We start from the raw sequence: 21,816 nt of genomic DNA on the forward strand, positions 1-21,816 counted from the left end.
TACTCAAGTACATCACATTGAATCCTGCTCTGCATCCGCTCGTTGTCCAGGACCAAAACAGCTGCTGGCAGTACCAGCTGCTGAACATGATCCTTTCAAGAAAATGACTGTTCCACAACTGCCCTGTGGCGTGGGTAATACTTTCTCATCACTTGTCAAGTGCCCTTTGGAAAGCTATCAATGCAGATTGCTCTCTCAAGGGCCAATGCAAGTGTAAACCAGCCCTGCATGCCTAGTTATGGTTCAGATCAACATTAATTTGCATCGCCTTTCATCAAACTTTCTAAGTTAGTTTAATCAAAACATTTAGCCAGATTTAAGTGTGTGTGTTTTTATGAAACTTTTTAAAGCTTTATACAGACATTGTAAATATGAAAGAAAGTCAGAGTAAATAAATGGTACAGCAAAGCTGGTGGACAGCAACTTTCAGTTTTTATAAAGAGATTTCACTGAGTGCTCATCATCCTCAAATCCCATTTGCTGTTCATGGAAAAGTAAAAATTAAAGTAAGAACATGTAAGCCTGATTTGTAACCTCCTTATAATTGTCCTTCATACCTATCTGCACTTCTGTCTTCAACACAATCTTTGGCACTCTTCATCCAGATGGACACAACCCTTGGCCTTACCTTGATCATAAGCATGTCTGTTGACTTGTACTCCAGTTTAGATTATCTCTCTACCACCAGCAAGGCCATCCCAGGGATCAGACTCTGAAAATCACTCCTGTACAAGTTCCAACCTTACCACTGGGACCTCTGCTAAAGGCCAGGCACTTTCAGAGCATCCACCTTGGTGATAGATTATTTCTACCCTTTAAACACTCTTAGGGTCTAATCTCTCTGCAGGAATCCTCACACTTTTTCAAGTTTGCCAGCTTTATGCCCATGTTTTCATGGTCCATCACATTGGACACCAGGGACATCAGTCAGTGAATTCACCCAGAAAACCATCAAAGCAAGATGTCAATTAATTTGCAGTATCTTTATAAATGGGTCCCTGCTTTTGTGAATACAGTTGTAATCCTTCTGATATTATGGGGCATAGATAGAGGGGGCTGATGGGGCATCTAAAGAAAGGGGGCACTCTGATGGGGACACCTGATGTAAGGGGACACTCAGATGGTGACTCCTGGTGTAAGGGACCCTCTGATGGGGCATCTGATGTAACGGGGCACTCTGATGGGGACCCTATTGTAAGGGGGAACTCTGATGGGGACCCTGATGTAAGGGGGCATTCTGATGGGGACCCTGATGTAAGGGGACACTGGTGGGGACAGCTAATGTAAGGGAACACTCTGATGGGGCATCTGATGTAAGGGGGCACTCTGGTGGAGACACTTAATGTCAGGGGGCACTCTGATGAGGACTACTGATGTAAGGAGGCACTCTAATGGAGACCCTGCTGTAAGGGGGCACTCTGATGGGAACCCTTGTAAAGGGGGATTCTGATGAGGACTCCTGATATGAAGACTCTGATTGGAACATCTGATATAAAGGGGGACTCTTATTGGGACATCGATATGAGGGGGCACAGGTTCTGTTTAATCATCATAATCTAATGACAGTTTAATACATACTAGCATTTCCCGGGTCGTGACACTGTGTGACAGACTGTCAGTGACTCACACACAGTGTGGACATTATGCCCCCTGACTATTTTCCTTCACCCCCAGATTAGATAGGCTAGATCCAGCCCTGGCTATACTGGGGGGGAGTTGTACTGGTGGTGATGGGGAAAATCTCTACTGGGTGTATCCGTACTGTGGTGATGGAAGAAATCTGTTCTTGGGGGACCTGTACATGTGGGAGGTAGAAATATGTACTGGAGAGGGAGCTATACTGGTGAAAGGGGAGAGCTGTACTGGTTATGATGGAGAAAAATCTGTACTGTACTGGTAGGGGCTGGGCAATCTATAACTGGATTTTAAGTCTCTCTCATTGTTAGAACAATTTTGCCACACCCACAGTTTGCCATGCTCCGTGCACCTAATTATCATCCTCTAGGTGCCCAAGGCTGAACCCCCCCTTAGGAAAAAAAAAGTTATCTATGGCCCTGATAATTTATGACAGCCGTTCCCCTGATTTCTAGTTCTGACACATGCAGAACAGAAGAAAGTTGTCACCATAATTATGGAAGATAATGTGCAAGTTTCTTTCTTTTTGGAAGAACCAAAGGTGAACACAAATGTCTAAGAGTTGGCAAATTTTGTTTTTGCGATGCAGGCTGCAGAAAAGCTGTTTTCATCCAGATTACAACCCTTTCACATTGAGAAAAAAAGATAAAGATTTCCAGGTCATCCACAGCTTATACTGGTGATCTGGCAGTTCTGGTATTTGCCAATAGGCTGATATATTCAGATATCAAACCATTACATCACGATACATTTGTCCTTGAGTGTTTCAATCTCCTTCTCTAACAATTTTATTTTTTCATCCTTCTCTTTTATTGCTTGATCACGTTGACTGATTTCATGTTCAACCTTCTCTTTAATCAGTCTAGTGGCATTTCTGAAAAAATCAGCCTCACTGAAGCTTCCTCTCTTAGAAATGATATGCTGTGCCTCATTCAAACAGATTTTGAGAAATGTCATGGCCGTCTTGTCTGTGGTGGGATTACGATCCCGGTTTTCGGTCGTGTAGTTCTCGATAGGAATGACAGTGTTTGCACCAAGTCTCTCAAATACTTTCTTGATGGTTCCTACTGTCTGTTTTCTACTTATGTACTTACTCCTGGTCAGTACAACAATCGGAAAGATACCTGTGATTAGAGAAGGGATTGCATAATTAACCTGGAAAATTGTATAAGTTGGCATTGCACTTTAAATTTAACTAAAGACATTGGGGTTTTTTTTGTTTTTTTTAATATAGTATGGATGAATTGGAACCACTGCAGTGTTTATTTGACTGTCTGCGTTCAAAGTACAGAGAGGTACCCTCTTTATTTGTCTTATTACCACCATACCTGAAAATGAGGGAAAATCTAAATGTTTCAATTATTAGTGGAACAGGGATTTTTTACCTTTCCCTTTTTTATCCAGAACTAAATAAAAGTTTTGGCTTTAGCTATACATTAAGTGTAACCTTAGGCAGAAAATAAAATCCTGCTAGAGCACTTCATGTTTGTTGTTTTGCAGGTATAACTATGTAAAACATTTAAATAAGTGCCTATACTGAAAAAAATCCAATAATACATCATCTCACCCTGCTCTGCACATGCTCAGTTGCTCTCTATTTTTCAGCACTGTGCCGAAAATCAGAGCTTCTAAAGGCGGATCTGTTGATAGCCTAAAGATTTACTGCTGCTCAGGGGCTCTGAGATTCAGCAAAATGGCAGCTTCCAGCAAGAAGTAACAGGAAAAATATTTGAGGTAATTTACAGCACATACAAATTTTGGCAGCATATTTATTAATGTTGAATGTATATTCTTTGCTAAAGAACATTATTTTTATCAAGCTGTTGAGTAGAGTTCCACTTTAAGGAGCAAGGGGGCAAAGAACAGGCGCAGGGAGGTACACCCATTCTACAGCATGTATTAGCAACAAGTGAGAGTGTGCAGTTCTGCATCTTTGCCCTGGGCACTAGACAAACCTACCCCAGTAATGAATATAAGCTTACATGAAAAATCTCATTTTATAGTGTAAGTGCTGCCTGCTTGTTGGCAGGTGCTAAAGTTAGGCACTGTATTTATGTGTGAATTACTGCTCAGTATCAGTATGATTAATCGCATGCAATGGTGGCCAGAGGCAAGGCCACTTCCTATTGTGAGGATATATAGGGGAGTGTTCCCCAGGGCTTTTTGGTCCTATGGGAAAGCGGGGGAGGCCACACATTCTGTGATGTGATCATAAGTGGAGAAGTGTGTCCACCTATAACGGGACCCAGAGCCGGGAAGTGTGGCATTGCCAACCACAATTGTGGAAAGAATTTAAGCCAACTGTAGGTGCACCATTGTACATTTTAAACCATTGTACAGCCTAAACCATTGCTTCAGTCTAAACTACCCCCCCCCCCCCAGGGGTCTGTCATTATCAATACTGCCTGTACCTCAGGGAAGTTGACTTCACTGAGTTTGGCTTGTGTTCAACTAATGGGTTTGTTGCTGAATAATAATATATTGCAAAGGAAATGACTGTGTAAACTATATCTCTTGGCCTGGTTCACACTAGTGCATTTTTAGATGTGACTTGACTTTCACAGAATCGTATGACAGTGGAAATCACATTGTTTACAATGGTGTCCATTCTCCTCAATGCAGCACCACAGTTTGATTTTGGAAAAATGGTCCTGTACAACTCTGTTGTGATTCCAGTGTAATTTTTCCCCATAGAAATATAAACCAAATTCAAAATTCAACCAAGTCACACTGAAAATCAAATATCAGCCCCAGTAGTGTGAACCTAGCCTTATACAGAGCAATGTAACATCTTTTTACCAACATCATGAACTACACTACTGTCAGGGATTCTGCAGCGGTAGCCTCTAGCACTCCACAGACCGGAATCTCCCAAGGCGCGGAATCTAAGCTCCAACCTGCTTGTTCACCAGAGCCCCTGATGGTGGGGATGGACTTGGAGCAGGCCGAGACCAGGTCGCAGCCCCTGGGTTCACCCAGCTGTGGTAGAGGCACCGTTGAAGGTGTATAGCGGGTAAGAGTCTGATGTGAGGAGGTAACTAAAGCAGCGTCGGGCAGGCCGGGTTGGTAACAGTGGTGGCGGTATAGTACAGAATCAGCAGGCAGAGGGATAAACAGGTCACAAGCCGGGTTCGTCAACAGGAGGTCAGAACGTATGGGGTTAAGCAGGAGAATGGTCAGACAAAGCAAGGGATCAGAGCAGGAGACGGACAGCAAATCAGGATCAGGCAGGGTCAGCAACAAACAATCTACTCACAGGAATTCAGGAACACAGATAAGACCATATGGCACTTGAGCATTGCAAGAGCCAGGTTTAAATAGTCAGCCCAACTCCTGACAGGCGCTCCTGGGTCCTAGTGCTTGCCCAGTGCCGTCATTTGTGACAGGCGCGCCTGGGTCCTAGTGCCCGCCTGCCTGTACGTTTTGTCAGGATTCTACGCATGTGCAGATTCGATCGCTGCGGCGATCTTCCCATTCCCTGACAACTACACTGCAAAGTCTGGTGTGGTACTTAATGAAAAGAAGCTCATGTGTGCCAACATAGAGTATGCAATGAGGGAAATGATGAGTAACTGAATAAGAGTGTTTCAAACTCTTATGTAACATCAGTATGCAGAAGGAAGAGCAGCCAGATCGGAGAGGGATGGTGGTGGCCAGTGACAAAGGATTCCAGCCGGAAGGGTGGTTTGGTAGGTGCCTAAACTTTCCCTTCTCAGTGGTGGATCCCTATCCTAGGGCCATTACAGTGCGGAACCTTCTTAGGGACATGGTCTAGACCACGAAAGAAGCAAAGCATCACATGGAAATGGTGTTCCCTCTCCAAGCCTACAGGTTGGTGCAAGGCAGTATGCCTTGCTGGAGAACTGGTGGAGGATATTTATTGTTTAGCGCTGTTAACCTCAAAATGGCTGTCCTTCTGGTGTACCTCTTTGCAGCACAGTCTAACAAATGGTCATCTGCTGGTGTTAACTCAAACAGTTATCATCTTTAAAGTAGTAAGGCAGGTGGCACATATAGCACAGCTCCCCCATGTTGCCACGCAGTGGCACCCAATCAGTAGTCACATCATACTGGCCATCTCTTCCCACAACTACCTAGATTCCTTCTTAGCTGCTTCGTGTGGTGTATGTTTGATTTTTGAGTACTACATATCCCATATGGCATTGTTGCCTGCAAATAGTGATGATATCATGTGTGGGACATTTCCTGTACTGACTGTGCCTCCTGAAACCCCTCTACAGTAGTTTTGTGACACACAGCAGTGTACAGTATATTCACAGATCATAATGGATATGTGTAATTTAAAGACGTAAATGTGTGGGGATCTTCACAAGTTTACAAACTTCAGGATTATTCTAAATAATAGGCGTAGGCTAGAACAAATGGAAATTTAATGTGGCAATGAAAACGATTTTACGTATTGACCATGGATACACTAAAGAATATGTTACCAATGATGTAAAGTATCTATTAACACTATCCTTATCGAATTCTAATTACATAACTTATGTTAAGATGGCACCTGGTGCCTACTAGGGTAGATGTACCTGCAAGCATCTTTGAATTTTTTTTAGAAGCTGTGGACACACAGGCATTATGTTCCATATACTGTATGGTGGCAGTGTCCCAAGGTAACCAGATTCTGGATCAGATTTTTTAACTTACTCCAGTCAGTAACGGTAAATGTTCCCAAATCACCTGAAATCGCTCACTTCAAGATTAGTCTTTTTACTCATTCCTTATTGTTAGTGGTGGCAGTCAACTACGTTAACCACTTGCTGTCCGCCTGCTGTTTATAAACGGCAGGATGGTGGCACTCCAGGGGCGGGTTGCCGTTCATAAACGGCACCCGCATTTTCTAGCTGTGCGCGCTCCCTGGGAGCGCGCAGCACCCTGATCCGGTGCCCGCTGTGTCCTCCGGAAACAGTGGAACACTAATCGTCAGATGGGACCTCTGTGCGAGGTCCCGATCATGTAATCACTCGTTGGCCAATCAGTGATCACATGCAGAGTAGTAAGCAAGATGTCACTTGTGAAATCATTGCTTACTACGTGTGAAATCTGTGAATGATCACCGAGGTCACATGGTATAAGGCTATTCACAACAGCCTTGTACCATGTGACAAGCAGAGACCAATCACAGCTCACACAGTAGTTCTTAATGGCTGCAAAAATGCAGCTAGAGAGAAGGAGAAATTATTGCTTTTACAGCCTCTATGGGTATAAAAGCAATCAGTGTAAAAAGAAAAAAAAAATCTTCATCACCCCCCACAAGTAGTACAGTGTCACTATGGTGACACTGTACTGCTAGGGTGACAGTATGTAAAAAAAATAAAAAAAACATAAATAATAATATAAAAAATTAAGAAAAATGTAAAAAAAAGTTTAAAATTTATAATTTTTGGTTATAAACTAATTTGGGTTATTTTTTGATGAAAAACTATTTTCAAAATTTTAGGACTTTTTCATTTACATAGCAAAAAAATAAAAATCCCAGTGGTGAATAAATATTAGCAAAATAAAGCTTTATCTGTCTCAAAAAAAAGCTAAAAAATTCATATGAGTACAGTGTTGCATGACTGCGCAATTGTCATTCAAAGTGTGATAGTGCTGAAAGCTGAAAATTGGCCTGGACAGGAAGGGGGTGAAAGTGTCCGAACTGGAAGTGATTAAACAAAAATTATTGGATAATTAATAATGATAAACTCACTTGTACCTTCCAAAATAATCAAACTAAGTTTAAAAAGACTTGGAACCCTAAGATTTGATATGTGTTGGTGGACTAGCGAGGCTCCAGGAACACCTATTCTATTGGCTTTGTTAGTTCTCTCTTTATATCTATCTTTCTTCAGTTCTCGTTTCCCCTTTGACTCTTTTTCCTCTTTGCATATTTTGTGCATTAAGGTTGAATAAAGACACCAGTTCTTCCAGTTCAACCTGCGTGGGTGTGTGTGTTCATGTCAATGCCATTTTGCATATCCCTGTATCTTGTGTTTGCTAAGATGCCCATCTAAGAGTTTTTGAAATTATTGACACTCCCCGCTGATACCACCAACTGTTGAAGGGAGTTCCACATCTTTGCTGCTCTGACAATAAAGAACCCATTAAGCACTTGAAAGTTGAACCGCTTCTCTTCTGACTTCATTGGGTGGTCCTCTTGAGCGACCTGAGACTGAATACGATTCTCCATATGCTATTTGTATATTGCAATCATATCCCCCCTTAATGCGGTAATAAACCGCGTAATAAAAAAATTCCCCTGCAATGTAAAGGCATAATGTGCTAGTATGCATTGCAAACTAGCACATTATTTAAAACTTACCTTAAAACGATTCCCTCCAGTGGCATGCTGTCACCGCTGTAGGGACTTCCATCTTCGCTAGCTCCAGTCATCTGGGTGGCTGAGCTGCATTGACGTTACTCCCGCACATGCACACAGGAGTCTCGGGACACGGCAATGGAACCTTCAGAGCACATGCGCCGGCTCTAATAAAACCCGAATAGGCTTAATTACCCCGTATATGGGTGAAGCTGATATACGCAGCGTGCATTGTACTGGACTTCTGTCTGCATAATGTTTTTGACAAGCGTGTATTTTATATGACCTGGTACCTGTTTTTTGCAATCCTATGGACTTTAGGTTAGGCATGTTTGTATCATTCTTTATGTTGTGTGTTTACATTCACTGCAATTTCTTTAGCAATTGAATAACAGTTGAATAAGAAGATGGAAATATACAGTATTTAAAAATAAGTTACCTGTTATGACTTGAGCTTTTCTAATGAAAGGCTCTAAATCTTTGTACATATGGTCTGAGAACAGGCACCGCACACTGGAACAAATAAAATAGTAATTATTTTGTATGACTTTAAATCAGAAGTGTAACATTAGTCCTAGCAGCCTGTGTGGATTCTATGTGGTCTTGGAGTAGAAGAGGGCCACATTAGGGGGGCTGTTGCTGTAACTTAAACATGAAACAATCTGTGGGAAGATAACCATATCTGGCACTATATTAAAGAATTCTAGGTGTGGATATTTTTACACTGTTACATTGCTGCAGCTTAGATCAATGTAACTATGCATATACAGTTGTGTTCGAAATAATAGCAGCCAGACATCACTAACCTGATCAATCACTGTTTTTGGTAGAAATGATATTCCTACATGGCAAATAATTTACTAGTAGGTGTAGTAGAGTAATAGAAATCCAACAGTCATGACATGCATGCTGCTGATTCTGTGTAATTGAATCATTAATTGAAAGGGGCGTGTTCAAAATAATAGCAGTGTGGAGTTCTATTAGTGAGGTCATTCATTCTTTGAAAAACAGGTGGCAATTATTGCCCTTATTTAAGGAAGGAAGGCAGCAAATGTACATGCGGGTTACAGTGCATTTCTCTCTGAAATTCTGAGGAAATTGGGTCGTTCCAGACATTGTTAAGAACAGCGTACCTTGATTAAAAAGTTGATTGGAGAGGGGAAAACATAAAGAAGTGCAGAAAATGATAGGCTGCTCAGCTAAAATGATTGCAAATGCTTTAAGATGGCAACCAAAACCTGAAAGACGTGGAAGAAAGCGAAAGACTACCATTGTTATGGATAGAAGAATAGCCAAAATGGCAAGGACTCAGCCAACAATCAGCTCCAGGAAGATGAAAGAAGGTGTAAAGTTCCCTGTGAGGACTGTTACAATTAGAAGATGCCTATGTGAAGCCAAGCTATCTGCAAGAAGCCCCCGCAAAGTCCCACTGTTGAAAAAAAGACATGTGCTGAAGAGGTTACAATTTGCCAAAGAGCACATTGACTGGCCTAAAGAGAAATGGCGCAACATTTTGTGGACTGATGAAAGTAAGATTGTTCTTTTTGGGTCTAGTGGCCGGAGACAGTTTGTCAGACGACCCCCAAACACTGAATTCAAGCCACGGTACACAGTGAAGACAGTGAAGCATGGTGGTGCAAGCATCATGATATGGGGATGTTTCTCATACTACGGTGTTGGGCCTATTTATCGCATACCAGGGATCATGGATCAGTTTGAATCCATCAGAATACTTGAAGAGGTCATGCTGCCTTATGCTAAAGAGGAAATGCCCTTGAAATGGGTGTTCCAACAAGACAACGACCCCAAACACACCAGTAAACATGCAACATCTTGGTTCCAGACCAACAAGATTGATGTTATGGAGTGGCCAGCCCAATCTTCATCCAATAGAAAACTTGTGGGGTGACATCAAAAATGCAGTTTCTGAGGCAAAACCAAGAAATAGAGAAGAATTGTGGAATGCAGTCCAATCATCCTGGGCTGGAATACCTGATCACAGGGGCCAGAAGTTGGGTGACTCCATGCAACACAGATGTACAGCAGTTCTCAGAAACAGTGCGACTACAACCAAATATTCATGAAGTCATTCAAAGGAAAGCAAAATCTTCAAACATTTTCAGTTTATATAGTGAATGTTTGAGTTTGTAAAGAAGAATACAAACACTGCTATTTTTTTGAACTGTCTAATATTCACTTTTCTTCAATTTCTTTTGAGGAACAACACAAATTTGATATATTTTTCTTCATGTTTTGATTTGGAATAGAATGTGTCGTGTTCCCAATGCATTTGTGTGTATGGAAATAAAAGCTATTAGAAGGATTTTGAGCTTTATTCACTTTTTTCAACACACTGCTATTATTTTGAACACAACTATACCATACCTGTGGGATCCCTCTAGAGCAGGGATCTACAAACTTTTTAAACCAAGGGCCACTTTATTGTCCTTCAGACTTTAGGGGGGCCAGACTTTGGCCAGTGGGAGCAAACAATGTCCCATCATTGGTGTCAGTGGCAGGAATAGCTCCATGTCATTAGAGTCCGTGGTAGGAATAGTGCCCCATCATTGGTGTCAGTGGGCGGAATAGTGTTCCATTGTCAATGCCAGGAACTATGCCTTACTGTTGCTGTCAGTGGACCAGATAAAAGGCAAAGGGCCACATCTGGCCCCCAGGCCGCAGTTTGGAGACCCCTGCTCTAGAAGTTGGAATTATGGTAACAGGCACCACTACTTCAACGATGTCAACTAGCTTCCAGGTCTCATGCCGAACGGCTGCCCTGTTGCATTGTAAATGCAGGAGGTCCCCCGCTCAGCTCTGGCATCATTCAGAGATCGCCTTGCTTTTCTTAATGAATGCAAAGCGTTCTATGATTGGATAAGGTGAAAAGAAGGGGGGGGGTGACATCATGCCCACCACATAATCCAATCAGAGAACGCTTTGCAGTCATTCAGAACATGTGAAGCATTCACAGGCATTCACAATGCAGCAGAGCAGCCACTCTGCACCAGACCCAGAAGCTAGTGGCAATTACTACAGTAGGAGTGCCTTATGTAGTAATTTCCAGATTCCATTGGAATCTCACAGGGATGGTATATGCATACTTGCATTGGTACATGCTGGGCCAATACAATTTATAAATATATCCATACGGAATGTATCTTTAAGGATTTCAGAGGCTGCACTTGACACTCACCCTGTGTCCCCTATGACAATGGCAATAAAGAATTGGCATCAGACCTACAGGAGGAGACTTTATAACCCTTGTCGCTAGTGACATAAGCCCTTTGCAGAGTGTGCAGTAAGGCCTGGTTCACACAAGCATACTGCAGCGTACACTCATGCAAGGGCCATGTTCATCAGCATGGGGATGCACAGGTGCTCTGTGCATACCTGTGCAGGGAGTTACATTGATGTCTGTTGGGACGCAGTGCCTGTGCAGACACAATTTAACATCCATGTGAGTGCTGTGCATGGCCCTGAATGTACAAACTATTACATTGATAGGAGTGCTTTGAAGTCTAACGTCAGGATTCTTCTCACTTTAAATAGTTAATTTTGGTCATGCTGGCCCAAAGAAACAATATCTGTTACTAATAAATGTGCCTGCTGTCAGCACTGTATAAACTGTATGTTGCATCAGTATACAGTGATGTGTTCCAACAGCAGTACAGAGATTTCCTGTACTGTACCTGGAAGAAAATTGAGTCATCCACAAGAAGATTGTATTTTTATGAATGAATATAAGGCTTCCTTCAGGTCTAAAATGGATTTGAAGGAGGATCAAAAAAAAACACATAGGATTCCTCCAAATTCCATTCCAGATCTTTGGGGTCTGCTATAGCTTTAGGTGGGGACCTTATGCAAACAACATGAAAAAAGTGTAGGATCCACAAAACCCACACTAGACCCTTATCGGAACAAGTTGCCTGGCTGGCCAGGACAGAGGGGGACAAGCATGCACCCTTTTCCCCTTCTGAACTATACCAAACCATATGGGGAGAGTACCTTACCAAGGGGCACATGGCAGAATTTCCAGGTAGCCTCTCATGTTGGAAGACATGCAGCCTAGAATGGTTCGGGAGGGGGGGGGAACTCTCATCACCCCCTTTCCTGGCCACCCAGGCTGCATGTTCAGATAATGGTCTGGTATAGATCTTGGGGGGGAGGCCATGACAAACTGAATTTTTTAAAATATATTTTCCCAGTGGGTCATGCTCTCCAGGGCAGAGTCCAACCCCAATGCCATTTGCTTGACAATACCTTGTCTATTAGCCTAGAAAATGGCCATTACTGATTTCTCAGATTTGGCTCCCACTGACTTCAATAAGGTTCAGATTCAGCATCTGAACTTTGCCAAACCCAGCCTGAATCGAACACAAGTACATTTGGCTCATCACTAATCAGCAACACTAAAATAGGAAAAAGGCTAAAAAAGTGGAAAATAGCATGGTTATCGAAAAAAAAGTTCCTGAGGGAATATGAGCAGTATATGGCCAGCTATAGGGTTTAGAGCTACTTTAAGGCAAAAATTACTGCATTGACAACGAGAAACAAGTATAACTGTGGTTTTGTACCTTACCTGTACACCAAAACAGGCACACATAGTTCAGTTGGTGGATTTTTCACTCTATAAGAAAACATTTGAAAAATTTCATCTAAGGCTCTGTTCCACGCTACGTCCCCAAAGTTTGTCAACTTACCTGCAGAGAAAATATATGTAATTAAAACCCACTACCTTAAAGTTATCGACTAGAGAAATATGCAGTACACTGCAAAAAACAAACCAGTAATGATCCTGTAACACCCTCCAAGTTAGCTAGATGGGCTGTTTTTTGTTGTTTTTTTAGACAGATGCTGAGTAGCAGCCTGGGATGAGTCAGCCTGGGAGTGAGGAAGTGAGGTTACCTCAGGACATGCTAGGAGGCTTTAACAGGTGAGGGTTGCTGGAGCCCTCCCATCTTTCTAGAAAGTTGAGAACTTTCTGGAACAGGGGAGAGGAGGGGGTGAGGCCCAGATCTGCTTGTTTGAGAGACCTTGGCCAATTCCCTGGAAGGAGGCTGCGCTTGGTGACCAGGGAAGTCCTCAAAATCAGAGAGCCCGGGGAGCAGTAGTCAGTGTCAGGTGGAATATGGATTGAAGAAGGCGGGAGTGTGGAGCCTGGGAGGGGGCCTACCTACAGGCTGAAGAGGATCCCATTGCCTCAACGTCCCCTGGAGAGGGCAGCCTGAGTATCAGAGAAGGAGCCAGCCAAGTGTAAGGCCTGAAGGCAGCCACCAAACCACTAACCTAACAGGAGAGGACAATGTGAGTACTCTTATGCCCCCTGGGCCAGATAAGGGGAGAGGGCAGTCAAGTATAGGACCCAACAAGCTTCTCATCCAGGACTGCTTCCTCTAAATTGGCAGCTCTTGGAAACTCTTGCCCTGGGATACCCTCAGGCAGCTGGGTGAAGAGGAGGAATCATCCTGGGCTTGAGGAGGTACATCAAGGAGCTATTAGTGCTCTTTAAAGGAGAGACTGCAGTTCTACAGTTCCTTGGGCATCCCATATACCCCTTGACCCCATCCAAGTTTAATCCCTTAACCTCCCTAGCGGTATGATTATTTCAGATTTTTTGTGCTGAAAGCGGTACCATTATTTTGCATGGAAATATGTAGTTTATTTATTGTAGGCTGTAATTTTTAGGAATAACTCACTGAAATCTGTCCGAACAAGAGTCTAGTAAACATCCCGGGTATGATAAAATTTGAAACACGAAATCATAAATTATAATTTAATAAATAATCATATAGAATAATAATATAATAATAATACATTTAATTCAATAATATAATCAAACCGAAAACACTGAAATTTGAAATATAGCGCTAAGTTCTCACATTGCTGAGCAAAGTCGCAAAATCGTTTTCAGTGTCTGATGAGGAATTTCCCCACGAATCTTTATCACTCAATTCTGCAAGTGGTTCTAATTTACTATCGCTGTTCTCTAGCTGATCTAAACCCGCTTTTGACCTAAAGGGACACTTTTTGGACGCCATGGACGTTTCTCAGTTTCCAGGCAGAAAGAACAGACAAAACGCAGGCAGGGCGCCGGACAAAGCACTCGGGACAAAATGTATGTGAAATGGGTTGAAACAGCAATGTTTTACTATGAAAAATGTGTTTTGAAAAAAATGAAATTTTTTTAAATTTTCAAATTTCCCGCCGCCGCCGGCGCCCGTACGTCACGACGTCACAGGGACCGGAACACAGAATCCGGATGCCGGCATCGGCCAGAGGAGATGGCCAGGGATTCTGCAGGGGACACATCGCGGAAGCGAAGGGCAAGGTAAGTGCTGCATGGACTCCCTATGCAGCACCACATGGTAAGCCCGAGTGTAGCTCGGGGTTACCGCTTTTGGCACTGACATTTTACCCCGAGCTACACTCGGGAATACCATTAGGGAGGTTAATAAAATTACAAAACAAAGCTCAAGGTCTGTTTTCTGACTCCAGTGTGCAAGATGTGGAGAATGCTTGTTGCCTGGCTGTACAGAGCTTAGGGGACCCAATTAAAATTCAGCAGCCCTTAAGAAGTTAGTGCTACAGTCCTAAAATGTTGAGAACTGGCACACAGCAAAATCCACCAAAGTACAGACTTTGATGTGTCGATTTGCTGCCATTTTTTTCCTTTTTTAATGCAGTTGTGTGTTCTTTAACATAATAAAATGTATATTTAAATGCGGCTAGCATAAGTACCTCCTTTTGATTTGGTTTGAGCTACTTGGAGATTCCCTGTGCAGCAGAATTCAGGCTGGGAGAGGAAGGGGCAGCTACAATCAGGAGTACTGCATTGCACATGAGCTGGCAAGGAACATTCTGAAAGGTGGAAAAATCAGATGAGTGTTGACTCATCACTATACTGCCGCTGCTTCTACTGCTGCTTCTTCTTCATTATCCAGTCATAGACTGTGGGTGGGGAAGTGACCTAGTTGTATTGGTTAAGTACAGTAGAGAACAGACAGGTCACCAGGCTGTCCCTTCTGTCTGATAGAGCTCAGAACTGAATGAACAGATATAAAGTCATGGCCAAAATGATTGGCACTCCTGCATTTCTGTCAGTAAATGCACCACTTCACCCAGAAAATTGTTGCAGTTACAAATGTTTAGGTGTTCTCATGTTTATTTCTTTTTTTGTATTGGTATGACACAAAAAAGTGGAGAAACAAAAAGCCAAATCTGACACATTCCACTCAAAACCTCCAAAATGGACTGGACAAAATTATTGGCACCTTCTCAAAATTGTAAGAAATAATTGTATTCCAAGTTTGTGATGCTCCTGTAACTTGTAAATAAACTAACCTGTATCAATTAACAGGTGCTGGCACCATAGAAATCACACTGGCAACCACTGTGCGCAACATTGTCAAGAAGTTTACAGCCCATGGCACTGTAGCTAATCTCCCTGGATGTGGATGCAAGAGAAAAATTGATCAAAGATTGCAAGGAAGGATTGTTCAAATGATGGCTAAAGAACCCCGATGAACTTCCAGACAAATTCAAACTGACTTTCAGGAACAGGGTACAACTGTTTCAGCTCGCACTATACATCACCATCTGAATGAAAAGGGACACTATGGTAGCAGACCCAGGAGGACCCCACTGCTGACACAGAAACATAATAAAGCCAGATTGGAGTTTGCCAAAACCTACTTGAAGATGGCAAAATCATTTTGGGAGAATGTGCTGTGGACAGACAGAACAAAATTACAGATTTTTGGTAAAGCCGATCATTCTGCCGTTTTCAGAAAAAGCAATGAGGCCTTTAAAGAAAAGAATACACTCCCTCCAGCCACACATGGTGGGGGGGTCACTGATGTTTTGGGGTTGCTCTGCTGCTTCAGGCACTGGATGTCTTGACCCTGTGAATGGCATTATGAAATCTGAAGACTACTAAAGAATTCTGGAGTCCATTGTCAGAAAGTTGGGTCTCCAGAGATCATGGGTCTTACAGCAGGACAATGCCCCAAAGCACACGTCAAAAATCCCCCAGAAATGGTTTAAGAGAAATCAAGGGTGAGTACTGAACTGGTGAGCAATGAGTCCAGGTCTCAATCCCACAGAGCTCCTGTGGAGAGATCTCAAAACAGCAGATAGGGAAAGAAACCTTTCCATTTCTGGGGGTTTTGTATAGAATGTGTCATATTTGGCTTTTTGTTTCTCCAATTTTTGTGTCATACCATAACAAACAAAAGAAGTAAACATGAGAATGCCTAAACATGTGTAATTGCAACATCTTTCTTGGTGAAGTGGTGCATTACCTGACAGAAATGTAGGGGTGCCAATATTTTTGGCCACGACTGTATAAATCTTTTGTATATAAAACTGCGCCCATATGTGTATTTAAAATGGGCCTTTATCCCAAAAGACAACGTGCGTGCACCTAGCTCCAGCCCTCTCCCTCTACCATAACTGGGTAATTTTTTATTATTTTGTGCTGGAGGGTATCACTTTTGTCTCTCTTGCCTAGACAAGAATGACATTACACATGCATGCGCAGACATTTTGAAGGGCTCTGTCAAGTTTCAGGATCCGGCAGTGACCTTTGGAGCTTCTGCACATGCGCAGGTTTCCATGCACATGAGGATGGTTCTGCAAAGGAGGTCCAGGGTCCCTTTTGTCTAAACATGCAAATATAGCTTGTGGCAGGGCTCTGTCAGGTCCAAAGGCTGGGCAGAACCCTTTGGCGCACTGGCACACCCAAAAATGGCAGCACCAGTAGAAGGAGGCATAACCCATGAGCAAAGGGACTGAAGTTCCTCTTTAAATAGCATATTTAGCTGCTTGCTTGGAGTTCTTGTTTAAAAACAATCTAACTAAATGAAGACATAATCAGTTTATAGTATTCGCACAAATACTAATTCAGACTTACTGAACTGGGATGCAATCTCGATTTGCTCATCAACATTAAGTTTATTGAGTCCTCGATTATCAACGATATACACAGAGCCTCTCAATCTGTGCTCCTTTCTTTCCATGGTGATGGGAGCTGCAGAATCCCCCGATCCTGCTTCATTGTAATAGGGCTCATTTTGAGACACACACAAGCAGGTGTTAATAAGGGAGGACTTCCCATGGCCCATCATTCCCATCAGTAAGATGGTGAGTTTCGTATAACCATGATTCAGAACATACTGCTCCATCTGCTGTCTTATTGGTTCACACTCGTCAGCAACATCTAAATTCATTGCAGCTTAGTTTGCGTCTGATGAAAATCTTAGAGACCTGGAAATGGAATAGGTGAAACGTGAATCAGCAGTAAGAACAAAGAGGTTTCAGACAAATTTTGTAAAACTTGTGCTTTTCATACTTTTCTGTAGAATTTTTTTATTTTTCAGCAGAGTATTTTGTATACTCACCATTGATCTGTGTTTGAGAACCAAGATCTCTAATGACGGCACAGTGCCGGATTTATACGGGGGCAAAAGGGGCAATTGACCCAGGCCCCCCAACTAGAGGGGGTCCCCCCTGCCAGGGAGGGCTCCAGACTTCCTTAATAAAAAAAAACGTATTTCCCTCGAGACTTCAGTAGTGTGTTCATTGAGGAAATTGTCCAGTTTGCAGCCTTTGACAAACTCCAGTCATGTCTCACTCAACAGGCAGTTTTATTACATGAAGAAGGGCTTGCTGATACCTTTCCAGGTGTTAATATAGATCTTAGAATATAGTTGCATATGATGGTCACTAGTTGATTGAGAAAAAGGTTGTTCAGTAAATTGACACAGATAAAGAATTATCAGTAAGTGCTCTGTACCTACTGGCAGTTAAGAGCAGTGTCCTCAATATGACACAGTTTGATGAGTTAGACAACCCAAAGATTATGTGACTTTCTTTCTTTCACAGGTGTAAAAATGCCTCCCGTAACACTATTGTGTTCTACCAGAAAGAAGAGGAGTCACGGGAAGGCTTTCCAGCCGGCAGAACACAATGTTTACTGCTAGTGGCTATAGCCACCGGCAGTATTCGCGTGTATAAAATCTGACTGGCCGGTTGTATCCAAGTTGATTAATGAATCAACTTGGGTAAAACCTGCCTGCCCATAGATTAATCGAATCTCAGCTAGTCCCTGCTGAACCAACTGAAATTCGATTCATCTATGGCCGGCTTAAGTTAAAAAATTTGCAGATGCTAAATGCAGGAAGAAAGACTTTTTGTAAATATTGTAGTGTAACGCATACCTGTGATGCATGACTTTCCGGTTACAATTACTTGTGTAATGTGTATTTTTATAGTCAATAAAACAATCAGACACGTCTTTCCTTTAAACCTAACATATTTTTTAGAGCAAATGCAGGTTTAGCATTCATTTCAGTTCACTTTTTTGTTTGTCATATCATTTAATTTCTATCTTGATGGGTCCCCAAACTTAAAACGCCCAAGGCCCCCCAAGGTCTAAATCTTGCACTGAGTTCACGACCAATAACGGGTGCAGTTACTGCTCATGCTGTTTATAAATGGCACAGGTAAATAATGGTCCACCACTTCACCGTTCATAAACTACCAGAATAGAAAATCAGTTAAAGACCATACGGTTTTCAGTGATTAAGGCCCCTACTCCCCTGAGTGCATCCTGCAGTATAAAATAGTTACCTTTTTTCCCATTCTAGCAATAATCACCAGGGTGGCCCCACTAGTCATCTTACAGCTTTTTTGGAAGTCATCCCCTTTAATTGTAAAACACCCCTGATGGGTCCTTGGGCATATATTGTACTTTGCTGGACAGCTAGAGGCCATGGTGTGCATGTGCAGTAAGAAGAGGATGTGGAAGGGATGTTTTCCATGCAAAGGGTGTGCACGACTATGCAGTATGGTTGCTTGAATGGGAAGGAAGATAAGTATTGGTCTAGACTGGTTACATCTAGGGGAGTGGAGACATTCATTTACCCAGCTCTGTACCGGCATAGTTTACCGCTATACCCAAATTAATTTCTATATCAATATTTTGAGACAAATAGAGTTTTTTGATTTGTTGATATTTATTGCATGTGTTTTTATTTTTTTGTTTTTTACTATAGAAAAAAAAATTACGAAAAAATGCATTGAATGGGCTTACTTCGCAACCACGTGCTATGTACACAGTTATGGTGCGCTAAAGAGGGGGTCCTCACCTTATAATATCCCATTCAGTTTAAAATAGATATGAAAGGCAAACCATTTGTGTATGGATATAAAAAACATTGCAAATACCTTATTTTCCCTTTTTATACATGATCACATTCTCTCTGCTCTCAGCAGCACAGAGAGGTGGGGAAGGAGAGACAGCAGCATACTGAACTGTCCGGGGGGGTCATGTTAGCAGAAGTCTTATCATTGGAGGACAGAAAACTCAGTTCCCAGCATAGCTAGAGAACTGACCACTATCATGCCTACTGTGGTCAGTTTTTGTTTCATAGGAAAGCAGTGAGACTGGCAGAAACACCAGGGATTTCACATAAAGGAAGCAATGCAAAGAGAACAGAATACCTGTAAAAATACAGTGCCTTGAAAAAATATTTATACCCCTTGAAATTTTCCACATTTTATCATGTGGTACAACCAAAAACGTAAATGTATTTATTGGGATTTTATGTGTCAAACCAACACAAAGTGGCACATAATTGTGAAGTGGACAGAGAATGAGAAATGGTTTTCAACCATTTTTTACAAATAAATATGTGAAAAGCGTGGTGTGCATTTGTATTCAGCCCCCCGGAGTCAATACTTTGTAGGACCCCCTTTGGCTGCAATTCCAGCTGCAAGTCTTTTTGGGGTCTCTACCAGCTTTGCACATCTAGAGAGGGACATTTCTGCCCATTCTTCTTTGCACAATAGCTCAAGCTCTGTCAGATTGGATGGAGAGCGTCTGTGAACAGCAATTTTCAAGTCTTTCAACAGATTCTCCATTGTATTTGGGTCTGGACTGTGACTGGGCCATTCTAACACATGAATATGCTTTGATCTAAACCATTCCATTGTAGCTCTGCCTGGATGTTTCGGGTCATTGTCCTGCTGGAAAGTCTCAAGTCTTCTATAGATTCTAACAGGTTTTCTTCTAAGATTGCCCCGTATTTGGCTCCATCCATCTTCCCATCAACTCTAACTGGCCCTGGCCCTGCTGAAGAAAAGCATGACGTTGCCACCACCATGTTTCACAGTGGGGACGGTGTGTTTAGGGTGATGCGCAGTGTTAGTTTTCCTGTTTCTCCGGACCCCTCCCCGGCTACATCAGAGGCTGAATCAGTCTCTGATGCAGCCGAGGGGGTCCTGCAAAACCAGTCAGGTGGGGTCACTGGTCGTACCTGGATCTATGATGTGTCTGTATACCATGGACTGATAAGTATACTTTTCTCTCACACTTTGAAAAGAGAGACAATACTTTGAACTAATAGAATGAAGTATGGTCATTGCTTCTGCATCATCCATGGGAAATGTGCCTGCTTTTTACACCTGCATTATTGATGTCCATTTGAGCAGGAGCAAACATGGCTCCAAGCGGCTTTATGTATGAGGGAGGTATCTGTCTATGCATATGTTAGTGGATCCACATCAATAGGCAGTCTTTATATCCTATTTTCCTCCTCTGGATTACATTCGGCTGCTCCCTTTCTGACCGGGACGCTCTATGGACAAACTATGGAGAAGAGGAGATTAAGGGGGGATATGATACCCATGTATAAATACATCAGTGGTTCATATAGTGAATTTGGTGTTGTTCACCCTGAGGTCATCACAGAGGACAAGGGGGTGCTCTTTACATCTGGAGGAAAAGAGATTTAATCTCCAAATACAAAAATGTTTCTGTGAGAGCTGTGAAAATGTGGAATAGACTCCCTCAAGAGTTGGTTCTGGCCAGCTCAGTGGATTGCTTTAAGGAAGGTCTGGATTCTTTTTTCGATACACAGAATATAACAGGATACCAACATTTATAGGTAAAGTTGATCCAGGGAATATGCAATTGCCTCTCGGAGGATCAGGAAGGAATTTTTTCCCCTGCAGGAGCAAATTGGATCATGCTTTGCTGGGTTTTTTGCCTTCATCTGGATCAGCTGTGGGTGTAGGATTATAACTTTTTTTTTTTTTGTGGTTGAACTGGATGAACTTTTGTCTTTTTTCAGTCAGACTAAGGCTGGCCATACACTAAACAATTTTCTTGAGCGTTTTGCTTTAGATTTACCAAAAACCATATAATATGAGGTGAAACCTAAACAACACTTTCAATTGTATTCAATTAGGCGGGCCCTTGAACTACATAGTTGAAGGTAAATCTAAAGGAGTTTAGGCAGAAATTGGACAGAAAATTGTATAGCCCCAGGGTGAATTTAGTAACATCATGTAACAATCTAGAGAGTATATTTATTGAACTCACTGGCTGGTGCCTATCCATAAACTTAATTGTTTGTATAAGATACATACACATAATACAATACATAAAAAATATTTTTCATCCAAGATTACTATAACTTTCACCCAAGACTCTCACATTTTTCTAATTGGATTCAATTGGAAGAATGTTGAATTCTGGGTGAAAGTTGTGTTAATCCTAGGTGGAAAAATGTATAAATAAAACCTAAGATATGCAAAGACTCGTAATTAAACCTTTGCTTCTTTGTATTATTGATCAAAGTACTCACCAGATGTTCCGAGCTTCAGGTCTCCTAATTACTATCTACTTTCATTTATAGATGAAAGTGAAAGATATTTCGAGTTTGTTGCAGTATGTTCTGGGCGTTAACTGTACATGGAGTGTTATGTTATGAACTAATTCTCAAAAACAGTGGTCACAGTTTAACCTGTTGGTCGCCATACCTCTCAACCTTCTGCAATTATGTAGGCAAAGGACA

The 21,816-nt window shown here is 42.1% G+C and overlaps 1 protein-coding gene across 1 annotated transcript; it reads right to left on the minus strand.

Annotated features, from left to right (window-relative positions):
• Positions 1–315: 315 nt before the first annotated feature.
• LOC149472068 (uncharacterized) lies at positions 316–21,638 on the minus strand. Its single transcript, XM_089693544.1, has 5 exons — positions 21,607–21,638; positions 16,869–17,221; positions 12,537–12,657; positions 8,394–8,467; positions 316–2,759 (listed from the first exon to the last, which is right to left on the minus strand). The coding sequence occupies exons 2-5, from the start codon at positions 17,182–17,184 to the stop codon at positions 2,371–2,373; spliced, it is 900 nt and encodes a 299-aa protein (XP_089549670.1). The 5' UTR covers positions 17,185–17,221; positions 21,607–21,638; the 3' UTR covers positions 316–2,370.
• Positions 21,639–21,816: the final 178 nt, after the last annotated feature.

This window comes from Staurois parvus, unplaced genomic scaffold (assembly GCF_062004578.1).
Source record: "Staurois parvus isolate SC_StPar_1 unplaced genomic scaffold, SC_StPar_1.0 ptg000024l, whole genome shotgun sequence".
In the NCBI taxonomy this organism is placed as follows: Eukaryota; Metazoa; Chordata; class Amphibia; order Anura; family Ranidae; genus Staurois; species Staurois parvus.